At 41.0% G+C, this 12,740-nt stretch overlaps 1 protein-coding gene across 1 annotated transcript in view; it reads left to right on the forward strand.

Annotated features, from left to right (window-relative positions):
- The window catches only part of MLXIP (MLX interacting protein), a 76,175-nt gene that overhangs the window by 36,228 nt on the left and 27,207 nt on the right, over positions 1-12,740 (forward strand). The window contains 1 exon segment of the mRNA XM_018556982.1: positions 8,444-8,550. Within this exon segment, the coding sequence (XP_018412484.1) occupies positions 8,444-8,550 (107 nt within the window).

Consider the following 12,740-nt stretch of genomic DNA (forward strand, 5'->3'; position numbering starts at 1 on the left):
TATGAACACATGAGAGAAATTCGCTAGAAAATATTGTGTTTTTGTTTTTCATCCCTAATTTGTCAGGGATTGCAGGTATTTTTGTAGTTAGTGGGTGACCATACTGGAGTAACAATTTCAGCTTGCCTGTCGATGGATGGAGGGCAGTTAGATGGATGGGCAGATAGAGGAGTCCTTGAAGAGGTGGTCTTGAAGAGCTCCAGACGAACTTTCTGCATCACAGCATAGAATGCCTAACATCCCACTGCTTGCTGTACTACATGACACATTAGTAATGTATACTAATGTGAACTGTAGAGAAATCGGCTAAGACTTTCAGGGAAATGTGAGAAGTTTTATAAAAGGAAGTTCCACTTTATCAAACTTCAGGATAGTCCACTTTCCCATAAGCATCTACTTTCAGGAGTTCCCCCTGTAGATTGGTCTTCAAAGTCCAAGGTTATTACATGTTTTAAGAACACTTATCTTTCGTTTGCTACTTGTAATCTCCTTCGGTATGCACATTCTGGCCTTGTAGTGTCTCATTCTTTAAAAGTTTAATCTGTAAACCTGTGTTCCTATAACCAAGGACAGCAGTCAGTCATTTTTCAGTATATGCCTTTTACAGCCTTCTCTTATTGCATGACAATAGAATTTTATTCTTCTACACTTCACATGGGACTTCAGCTGGATTGCAGATTTACAAGTGTGCTCGTAGAATACTTATGAACAATTGCGTAACTAGTCCCCACTGCATTCAGTCCTGTTTTAAATACAACATTTAAGTTCCAATAGCTAACACACTTTCAACAGTAAGCTACCCCAGTAGTAGTTAGTGGTATCAGTATGTACAAAGCTGTGCAGTCTCAAATGTGTGTTCTGCGCCAAGGCAGCTAGTATAAGTTTGACACCATTTCGGAGAAGTATCATTTCCACAAGGTTGGTCCATAAGCTTCAGAAGATCTTATAGATTGAAAGGTTGCCAAGTTAAAGTATACATAAAGATTAAAAAAACTGCAACAGATTTGGGATTTTGCCTTTTTTATTGTAGAGCAGAGGCATAAAAATGTATGCAAAGACTAATCTTGAGTTCTCTACAGTTGTTAAAATGATGGGACGGTTACCGATTATTAAGTTCGATTAATCGGAAAAGACACACATTGTATGTATGTACGTACGAGGTAGTGCTCCCACCTCCAGCACTACCTCCTGAAATGATTGACACTATTTAGGATTTACTGCTACTGACCTATCAGAATGGAGTCGTCTTATCTATAGCGAAGGAAGGAAGCTACAGATGTGTTCAGTTCTGATACCTGTTTTATTCATGACGTTCAGCACTGTGTACATGTCCCACTGAAGCTCATTCAAGGCCTTTGTATTTGGGAATTACACACCCTGGATATTTTTGGAATTGAACAGGAGGTTTGAAAAACATGATCCATGGGGAGAGCTGGCTGCATAGTAAGCTTGGAAGATGATCCAGCCAGTGTTCAGGCCTAAAATTAGACAGTCACTGCTCTCCTTGCAGCATGCCGATTAATGCTTTATAGAGGAACTTTCCTGGGTGATCACACCTGTTCTGGATTCAATGGCTGCACTCTTACTAGTTAAAAGCATATTGCCCTTTTTTGTTAGGGTTAAAAGTGGAACTCCATGTACAAAAACTTTCATTTGGATATATCTATCAATAGCCACAAAGGTTATAAATTTGATTAGTGTGCCCCAAATGCCCTTTGAAAACCCAGATGTTAACTTGTAAAGGTAACCGTGACATTACTGGCCTGCACACAGCCTATGAATAGAGTAGAGCTGTGTGAGGGACCCAACAGGCCCACCTACTACAGATTGCCTGCATAAAATTACAGGGGGGGCAGACCAGTCACCCTACACCAGGAGAGAAAGCAGCAGTGACTGGTCTTTATTACAGAAAGGTCCTACACCGTGGCAAAGTGCATGAGTTGCTAATGCTGGATTACAGCACACGTGGAGGAAATACACAGATGGCACCAAGACTCCACTAACAATGTACATGCCTCTTGTATTTAGACAATGTTTGTTTTGCCCTTTTTAAAACCTTGGTTCTCAACTGGTGGGTCATGACCCAAAAGTGGGACGCCACCCTGTGTTCAGTGGGTCACCGCTTTTTTAGGTGAGAGGCTCCTCTGCCTCCCCCTAGCACAGCACTGTCAGTTCTCGCACCAAGCAGCCATTCACACAATGCTGCCTGGCGCTGAGTGTCAGCTTAAGGAGGGGTGGGATGGGGCTATGGCCGCAAGGAAGCTCCATCCATACGTGCATTACTTCCAGCTCCCTCACGTGCCCTGTAGAGGTGCCTGGACCGGAGTGACATCACATTCTTGATTCTTGCTCCCGGCACCTACACAGGGCACACAAGGGATCTGTACAGGCAATGCACTTATGGATGGAGCTCCGTCACAGCACAGCAGTCCACATTGTACACCTTGCTGAGTTTCCACTCCAGTTCTTGTAAGGTAGGGAGACTGGGTGGATCTTACATTTTTTTTTTTTTTAAAGTGTGGAGTGAGTGTGTCTGGTTGTGTATGTATGTCAGTGGTTTTGAGTTTCACACTAGTACAGTGCGTTAATCACATAGCACCGGGCGATTAATTCACTGTACTACGCAATCGCACCTACTGCGCGGTACCCTATTCCTATGTGTTCCATTGCAGTGCAGACTTGGGTCGCAACTTATAGACCAAGGACAATTGTGGGTCCTGGGGTTACACCGGTTGAGAACCACTGCTTTAAAACACACCAAACACCACACCCTTTAGTATATTTCCTTGTAGATTTAATTGTATCATTTCACTAGACATTTCACTCAAAAATAATACAAATAAACATAAATTTTTGTGCTTTGGCATTAGTCCTTAGCCAATGGGAATTTTTTTTGTTATGGGGTATTTTCCTTGACTGTAAATTATATTTTCTGTGTGCACTAACTCAGACGAATCCCAGGACCAGGTAGCCAGTTTGCCTTAAAAATGACAGCTGGCGTCTAACTTTTTGAGGTTTTCCCTGTTTGTCAATGTAAACTGACGCTTTAAAAAAATCCTTGTGGCTCATGGACTGGACAGACTGACTCCTGAATTCTATATTATTTGTCCACCCCCCTGGACTAACACACATATGAGCAGTTACTCTTTGTAGAACAAGACATAAACGAGCATGTCGGCTGTTCTTTTTTAGATCAAAGCATAATGCATATTGATTTAGTTTATATTTTCATTTGGCTGACATTGCAGGGGCACGTCATTCATCTGTCTTCCCTAGAGATAAGATATCTCCCTAACAATTTCAGAGCAGACGAACTCAGACGTTAATGAAAGTGTGCATGTTGTAGTTATGAAACCCTGCAATCTTGTCCAAGGGCCGTTGCAAAACACAGCTGTCTGTCTGCAAATGGGCCTGCTCTGACATGTGTCATGCAGAAGACTTCATCATAGAGAAAAAGACCATTGATGCCTGATGATGATGGCTGTCAAAGGCAGTCTTTGATGACATAACATTGTTTTTCATTTGCACAAACGATCATTCCTTGATTGTGTGAAAAAGAGCAATCTGTTTCCATCTGTTCTAAAATGTCATAGTTGTGTTCAAGCCAGTCACGTTGCTAGTAAAAAAAAAAAAAAAGCAGTTCATGCCCAGCATTACTCAGTAGAAATGCAGTGATCTGCTGAATGATGCGTGCTGAGAGCATGGTAGAGGAGGAGTGTGTGCTCACTGGAAGTCTCTCCAACTTGGATAAAGGTTAAACTGTTGTATGCTTCCTGATTAAGCACCAGTTTATTTGGGTTTAACTTTGTTTAAACAAACCTTGGCATTTAAGATAAGAGTGACACTTAGGGTTAAAGCTAAAGTGTAGCTAAAAATAAGATGGAGTAGCCCATTTAAAAGATTAAAAAGCACATTTTGCTCATCTAAAATGTATACATTTCTCCCTGAGTACTGCTGCTGAATGTTCTCGGTCTGATGGGCAGCATCATTGAATCCACACTTCTGAGCCCAGGTCATCCGGGACCCAGCCTGTGACTGGACAGTGAAAGAAGAAGCAGCTCAGTGATGAGCTCATCTCTGTCAAATACCTTCACTGATTGTATTTTATGATTACAGAGCTGCATTAATTTAAGAGTCTGAAGTGAAGGCTGTGTGTATATATTTATAGTAACTTCTTTATCCTCACTAAATATAATGCAATGTATTGTGGCTCTACATTCATTGCTTTTTGCACTACTTGCACATTCACATTTTAATACTGACTGCATGTGATACGTTTTTGTCTTTTAAAAATTAGGCTCAGGATTGTAGCAGGGTGTTTTTTTGTGGGCTGTTTTGCGCGCACAAATTTTTACTGTGACTGTATCATACATATTTTAGATGTGGAACGTCCTATAAAAAGTTATCACTTACCATCAACTTCATGTCCCCTAAACATAATTTTTCATTAACTTAACCCACAATATGAACCTAACTCTAAAGCTACATTCACAAGGGGCTTAATGCCTTGGCTGGGGATTTGTGCAGCCAGAGCCTGCGGATTCATGCAGCAGGTATCCCAGGTGTCCCTGTTCAGATCCAGCCTCTGTGCCTGTTCGAGGGACATGGTGACAACTGCTTCATGTGTCAGTGGCTGTCCTCAAGGTGCAACTATGTAAAGCGCTGCGTAAATTGTCGGCCTATATCAATACCAATAATAAGTAAATAAATGTGATCGTACATGGTACAGTTACCTGCGTTTTGGGATAGATGATTGTTCCTGGATGCTTCTAGCCTGTATCTAAAGACTATCCTCCAGCCCCTTGGTTCTCAACGGGTGGGTCGTGACCCAAAAGTGGGTCACGACCCCCTGTGTAGGGGGTCCCTGCATGCCTTCCACTTTTCTAGGCGAGAGGCTCCTCCGCATTGGTCTAGACTCACGAGCCAGTTCAAGATGCTCAGTGTCTTGAACCCATTTCTTAGGTTCATGTCTAAGGGTACATTATGATTTTTAGTATGTTTCATCATCTTCATTGTGTTTTTGGTTTTTTTTTCTATCGCAATGTAGCTCTCAGAACTGTTGATCTGCATTTCTGAAGTGCTTTCTTCTTTGTTTTTCTTCAGCCATTGATTCCACACTCCACCCTCTTTACCTGCATTGCTATGTAATGTGTCTGCCCTAGTTTCTACAGTAAAGATGTTTTTTTTATGATAAAGCCTGTCATGGCAGTAAAAAGGCACTATACAGCAGTGATGCAGACTCCCGAGTGTGCAAGATCGCATTTCTGATGGTGTGCATGAGGTGGGCCAGCCCTCTGTCCTATTGCTAACTGTACAGAGTTGCATGTTATCGCACCCCAGGATTTAAAGTGTATTTTCACTTTAGCGAAAACCCTACTTTATTCCAGCATGTCTTTAGAAAAAAAATATATACCTTTTCTAGCGGTTTGGTTTGAATAGATGACAGCGTGCAAATAAGTGGACAGACTGAGGGTCTTAAACTCTTTGGTAGGACAGACAGTCCTGCTCATTTAGTATCTAAGGAAGAATGCTGCCAGCACACCACAAAAAGGTTTAATAATGGCAAACAAAACTCCCCCAGCCCCTCATATAGTGAGGAGGATTTTTCAGTGCTACAGTTTCCAAAAAAGAGCATTTAAAAAAGGTAAGCTGCAACAGATAAGTTGGTGTTATCCAAATTTGGCTTCAAAAGTGGAATGTTACTTTAAGACACTGGAGAAGGGTGGAAAGATATGCACACCTCTACCACCTAGATGCCTGCATTGTAAAGTTGCAGTATCTTCTTTGCCATTAGGATAAGACTACCAGGAGTTAAAAACAGTATTGATAATTGGGAGGTAACCGCATAACTTAGGCACTTGTTTTATTGTATAATGGAACGATGATTTGTTATGTTTTCATAACATTGCATGTCCTAGCAAAACACCATGATGTAACTTTGCTACATACTGTTGTGAAAAATGTTTTTTTTGTGTTGCGGTGCCAGAAAAACAAACATTTTGTTACAAACTACCTCAAATGTAAACTTTTTACTGCGTGCCGTGGACATTTTTGAGGGCCAGGGAATGTAAAGTGCAAACTGTCTTATTTAAAAGGGCCAATTGGCTGAAATCTCAAACTTTTTTTTATAATTGTATGTATTATATTATATTAGACATTTTTATTAGTTTCATGGATTTAAAATCTGAATTTAAAAACTCCAAGCCAATATAATATAACTAAACTTTTATCTAAAATGACACACCAAAATTGGATTATTAATTTTGTTAAAGTGGTGGTGCATGTCACCAATGACGGACATTTTTTCTCCTTTTTGTGCTGCGTTGTTACTCTGGGGAAAAGTTCCACAATGGATTTATCCTGACAAAGGATGTATGCGGTTAAGTGCACATAACCTGTTGATTTTCACTGTTCACGTTATGTGTGTTTGATTACGTATTGTTAATACCTGGTGTATGTATATCATACTGCCAGTGGCGTAACAATCACTATAGCAACCCAGGCGGCCGCTATGGGGCTCGAGGCACAGTGGGGCCTGGCCAGATGCCGTGCGGGCCGCCTGGGTCACTATGGGATCAGTGGGGCCCGTGGTCGGCAGCAGGGGAGGAGGCGGGTCCGGCGACTGAGGAGGCGGGGCCCATCAGCGACCGTGGACGAAGAGGAGGCGGACAGATAAGGAGTGTGACCAGCCAACCTGAGGGTGACCCTACAGAGCCCACCATAAAGAGTCTATAACTAGAAATCACGGGGGCCCCATACAAAATTTTGCTATGGGGCCCTGTGATTTCTAGTTACGCCCCTGCATACTGCATTCTAATTTAGCATCAAATCCACATTTATACTCTATACTTATTATGAACATACTCTGCAACCCTGAGAAGTCTGACACATTTTGGTCAGTTTGTGAGATGGCTACACCTACAAAACTATAATTTCTGTTGGTTATATAGCATTGGTAACAATTCTTCTTTATCCAGCCAGCCTGCCTAGTAGCATTCCCACGTTTCATTTGTCATGTGTAGTTTATTTGGGGATTCTCCTTTTTTTTCAGCGTTGCTGTAACATGATTCTATTGTGAACAATGTCTGTTATCTAGCAGTTTGGCACCAGTGATTGTATGTCTGTGCTTTTGGTTCTAAGAAATTGTGACACGGATCACCGCCAAGGTCAGAGCTGCTGATCCTCATATTTTCCAAAACGTATGGCCTTGATATGAACATCCTACGTTTTGTGGTTCGCCCTCCCCTGTCTGATGAAAATTATCACCATCAGGATTTTAGATTATATCAACTTGTTTGGGACATGTGCCATTAAAATGCTCACTTTTCATTCAGCAGTTAGAAAATTCAGCTCCCATAATGTGATTGGGGCTTTTATCTATTTTATTGTAGTTTTTGCTGTGCTATTAGTCACACATTTCTTTCTCCTTCTGTCATTGGGCTTCCACTGTTAGAAATAAGATTTTATACTGCAGAAGAGTAAGGTTTTACTGTATCACGCTTTCAGTCTGACACGCAGTTGCAAGTTCCAACCTTTTATTGAAGTTCCATACAACGACTCGCATGGCAAAGTCGCTTATGCGTTTCAGCCACCAAGGCCCTTAGTTATGGCTTTGACTAATGCTCTTGGCAGCTGTGTCCTATTATGTGATCATGGTAGCCACAGATGCACCACAGGTACATTTTTGATTGCAGTTTATCTAAATATGCGAGCGGTAATGAACTCTCAAACGTTTTTTCAAGGAATCCAGATCAAACAAATATACATTGCACAGCAAACTATTTCTTTACATTTTTGCCCAAACACTTAGTCATAGTTTCCAAACAGCTGACTCCAACTCTCTCGGCTTCCCTGAACTTCCTGTCCAGTACAAGATTACAAGTGGCAGAGCAGTCTCCAACAGCCATCCATCTACTATTTCGGTGAGGGGAGTGTCTTGCCTTGCTGTGCCTGTGTGTTTTGTGAAGAAACACAATGGTGGCTCCATAGCACCCTGCAAGGGAAAGGAGCAACCCTAAAACAGGACATCAGGACCAGTGCTCAGGGGATCAGCTGATTCTGCAAGACACTAAAACTTTTAAACATCAGTGAGCAGCGTCCATTGTAACTGATTTAATCAGCATTTGATATAGCTTAAAAATATTCAATATGACTTTAAGGTACACAATAGAAGCAAGGTCCATGCTCAAGCCTTGAATGCTAACTGGATTTAGAGTTAGAAGTATTCCTGGTTTAGCACACTTTTGGTTTCGACACTGCTAATTACAAATCGAAGAGCTTGAAGTTTCTACTTCCCATGCAGCAGTATGTTTGATCCAGACATTGCATACTGTAATCCTTTGTATTGCTTTTAATTCATGATTACAGCAGCTTCTTAATTTTGAAAGTATTTCCTTTCAATCTGGTGCTTTTTAAGTAAACATTCTTTCATTTTGTTTTTCAGTGGCAAGCTTGTTTCTCCGAAATGGAAGAACTTCAAGGGCCTGAAGCTGCAGTGGAGAGACAAAATCCGTCTAAACAATGCAATATGGCGAGCGTGGTACATGCAGTGTAAGTGCAGCTTGCCTTCCAGCATAGGGAATCTCTGAGATCTTGAAATATGTTCTGTTTCTCTGGCCATTCTTTACTTTCTGAAACTGAAGTTGCACAACATCGCTGAGGGCTTGGCAGTTTATTTTAAGAAGGAATTAGTCATTTCTAAAACAATGGATGGATTTACAAATGATATGAACTGCTGAGTGAATAAGGAATTAAGTGTTTTAAAGAAGTTTTTCTAGTGAAGGTGTTAAATTCCAGCAACTTTTTTTAAATTTCAAATAGAGTGGGGGGAAGGATTAGAACCTCTATTCTAGTCTGTTACTCTATTAAGCAGTCTACCGTACGACTGTGTGTCTGTGGCACCCATATGTCCTAAAGACAAGAAGTGACAGAAACGTGGCTCACCCAGGACAGCAATAAAACTACCAGATTCTAAACTGTGCTGAAAAAGTGTTTGCGTTTCTGCCTGTGTCTCCATTGGATATGTTTCCCAACACTTCCTGTTCCTTCTACTTACGGTTATTTGGGCATGAAGTCCCCAAAAGGGCCACAGACCACATTAAAAAACCACACAAAAGTGGAAATCGTTCTTCACCCTATCCAAAACAAAAATAATTTTGGCTAGCCCTCAAAAGATGCCCAATGTATGTCAGCTGGGTGTGGTAAGAGATGGTCTTTTTGATCTTTTGCATTGTGGTCTAATTACATTTTAAAAGCTGTGTTGTGCCCAAAGGACAAACATGTGAATATTTGTGTAAGGTTGCATAGTGTCTTGCCTTTTGTTCATGCCTTACTGAATACAAACCTTAAAATGAAGAAATCGTGAAATACTAGCGTACCCTCCACTTCTTACTGCACTGTAGTTTTCAGTTTTTTTTCTTCTTCATCATGTCATCTTCCTAACAGGTGATATTGTCAGTTCTTTAAAGTGAACCTGTGTCCTGATCATGCACACTAAAATATTTTTAAATTATATCAGCAGTAAAAGCACTTTAAAATAAATATTTAAATAATATCAGCAGTCAAAGCACTTTTTAATTAAGTTCTTATTATTCTATATGTCAGCATGGTGGGAAAAATATCAAAGTTTACAAAACCTTGACTTGGCTTATTTTTTCTCTTTGAGAAAATCCTGGCCGGCTGCTAATCTTTTTTTATTGTAAACAATCCGCAGGTGTTTTGTAAGCTGTTAGAAACTGACTGAAATCTGACTCTAGAATGGGGTCATGTTGTGATGCCTTTGTCCTGCCGACTGCCTCTCAAAATAGAGCAGCAATGTGAAACAGCCAAGGGAAGTCCTAGGCTCCTCCTCAGCTCTAACATGTCATGACGCAGCTGAGAGGAGGACCTAGGAGGATTTTTCTACACTCTACCAGGCACCACAGTATCTGGTCTGGGGAGTGAATTCTTACATGGGGAGGGTGAATTTGTGCTTCATACTGAACTCTGTTACTTTTGACCTGTGAACTCTTGGTTACTTACTACTGACTCCTGCACTCTGCATTACATTCTATTGACCCCTTAACGTTGAGTTACTACCCGACTCCTGAACTCTTAAAAAAGTTCCTTTTGTTTTTTTAATGAGGCCTTGCTAGGTTAACTCCTTAAAGCACCCTGGTGATCGTTTTAATCTCTTCTATGTTCAAGTAGATTGCCACTCTCCAGGGTTACCAAGTCTTGCTTTAGACTTTGTTGTGATCTTTGACAAGGAAATAACTTTGCGTTTAAAGCAGCTAGAGTAGCCAGGGCTTGTTTTAAACCTCTTTTACTACTCGTTAATTAAATGTAAATCGTTTAATGTGTGGGCATAGGTGCACTTTAACTTCATGTCCTAGGCTGACAACTCTCCCCAAGCAGAGACAGTGTTGCCACCGTAGGATGCAGTTCTGGGTAGACATGAATGTATATATGTATTCCTTCACTATTTCATGATCTTTGAAAGTATTGCCGTTATAACTTGAAATACAAAATGCTACAATCCTCTAGCAAGAGGTCAGTATTCGGTCACTTGAAAATACTCCTACGATATATAATTAGACTCTATTCAAATCATTTTTTTTTTTTTTTTTTTATGGTTTCATGCTCCAAACATTTACAATGCCAACAAACCCTTTTCAGGTCATAGTTGGAGAGAACTTTAATGCCTTTGCAGTCCTGCACAAAACAGGCAACATCATGTGAGATCTTTGACTTTCACATCTGCTCAAAGACAGTCCCTCCTTTTACATTGACAATATATACAGGACAATATATTATCCATTGAAATCTCTTAGCTCACTTCACTCCTACTTGGAGATTCCCTTGCCTTTACAAGACAATGAAACGTTTTAGAAATCCTCAAATTTTGGAGTATGGTTACCACCATGGCTCCCATAGGAATAACCCTGTCCTTAACTGGGGAACAGCTAAAATTTTTCTCTGCAAGGAATACTGGCTTACTCCAAGCCTATATGGAAGCCTGTGATAAAGCACAACGTGCATATCAAATATACTGAGGTAACATGTCTGACCAGAATCACTCCAACTCAATAACTGCTAAACACTTCACACCATTGGGAGGGAGGATTTAGAGGAATGTAGAGATCACAGAGCTGGAGGTAGTGATGGTTATTACATGCTCTGCTGGTGCCAAGACACTGCACCCTGATGTCTTGACAACCAAGTTTTTCAAGTTGTTAAAACAGATTGGCAAACATCTAGCTTCCTTGTACAGCCATACACTTAGACAAGATCTACCCACCTACTGGAAAGCTAGTCTGCATGAAAATGTTCCTGGAAAGGAGAAGGATCCACTTGATCTGGGGACATACTGCCCAATTTTGCTTACTAATCAAGACTTTAAGATTACGTTAAAACATAAAATTAGAAGACCTCTTGGATCCTGACCTCCATCTACTGCCATTCTCTCTCATACAAGCTAAATTTGCCATATGGATTTTTCACTTTCTTAACTATGCACAACTTGTCACTTATTTAACCTTAGTGACAGAGGCCTTTTTTTTTTCCTTTTGTTTTTTGTACCCATGTTATAATCCACATTTTAGGCCTGAAAATTACTTAAAACCCCCACACATTATATCATTTTCTGAAAGCCAAGACCCTGTAGAATAAAATGGTGGCAGTTTAAAATGTTTTAAGTTGCAGGATATTAGTGCAATGTATTATCAAACCCCAAAATCTAGTGAAAAATGCCCTTTAAATGCCCCAAAACACTATTAAATACCCATTTAAAAAAAATAAAATATAAGAGATGAGGTTACAATGAGTAAATTGATGCCCAGGTTAAACATTGTGTGCGTCCGTGAAACAAAATTCAATACCCCAAAAAGTCCATAGCTGACGCTTTAAAAGCCCCCATGGGTCATCAATTTAGAGATACGCATAAATATTGGGCTTAGAATTATTGCTCTCCGGCGTGCGCAGCGATACCCAACGTGTAGCGCGATCGTCGCTTTCATATGTAGGCGCACCCGACGCGTGTTTAATGCGAAGACGCGTGTGCTCGCGGGCGGAGGACTTTAAAAACATTTTTTTTTATTTCATTTAATATTCATTTTAAAAACTTCATTTCTTACTTTAATTGCTGTTACATAGGGGGGCTTACAAGCACCCCATGTGATAGATTGGCAGTGACAGGTACTCTTTAGGTGATGCTGGGGTCTAAAAGACCCTTACTATCACCTTTACACTAGAAATAAGCTATTGAAATGCAGGTCACACTTCAATAGCTTAATGCTGGGCTTCAGGAGCCCAGCACTAACAGCTATGGGACCAGAATTGATGTGATCTGCATTGCTCCCGGTCCCATAGTGCGGGGAGGGGGATTGGTGAACGGACGTTCGACGATCTCCTCCCCAGCTTCCCCCCGACATCAGAGAAGCTTGTACCCGTAGGAGGGACAGCGGAGCCCGGGAAACACGGCAGGGGTGTCAGGCGGGGTGGGGTGGCCCGTTTACCGGCCCGGAGAAGCAATCGGGCGACAGCAGAGTCGCCAGATCGCTTCTATTGTAAGCTGACAGTCGACTTTACAATTGTAAACAGAAAGACGCTGGGAGTTTGTTAAAATGGGCCTGGTGCCAGTGACGTACTATGGACGTCACTGGTCACTAAGGAGTTAAAACTGGTATTTGGCCCAAATTTCTCTCTGCACTTCACTTGCTTTAATCTTTTTCACTTACTCAAACTCAGATGTGCAATATCTT

This window comes from Nanorana parkeri, unplaced genomic scaffold, assembly GCF_000935625.1.
Source record: "Nanorana parkeri isolate BGI_ZX_2015 unplaced genomic scaffold, ASM93562v1 scaffold13, whole genome shotgun sequence".
Classification (NCBI taxonomy): Eukaryota; Metazoa; Chordata; class Amphibia; order Anura; family Dicroglossidae; genus Nanorana; species Nanorana parkeri.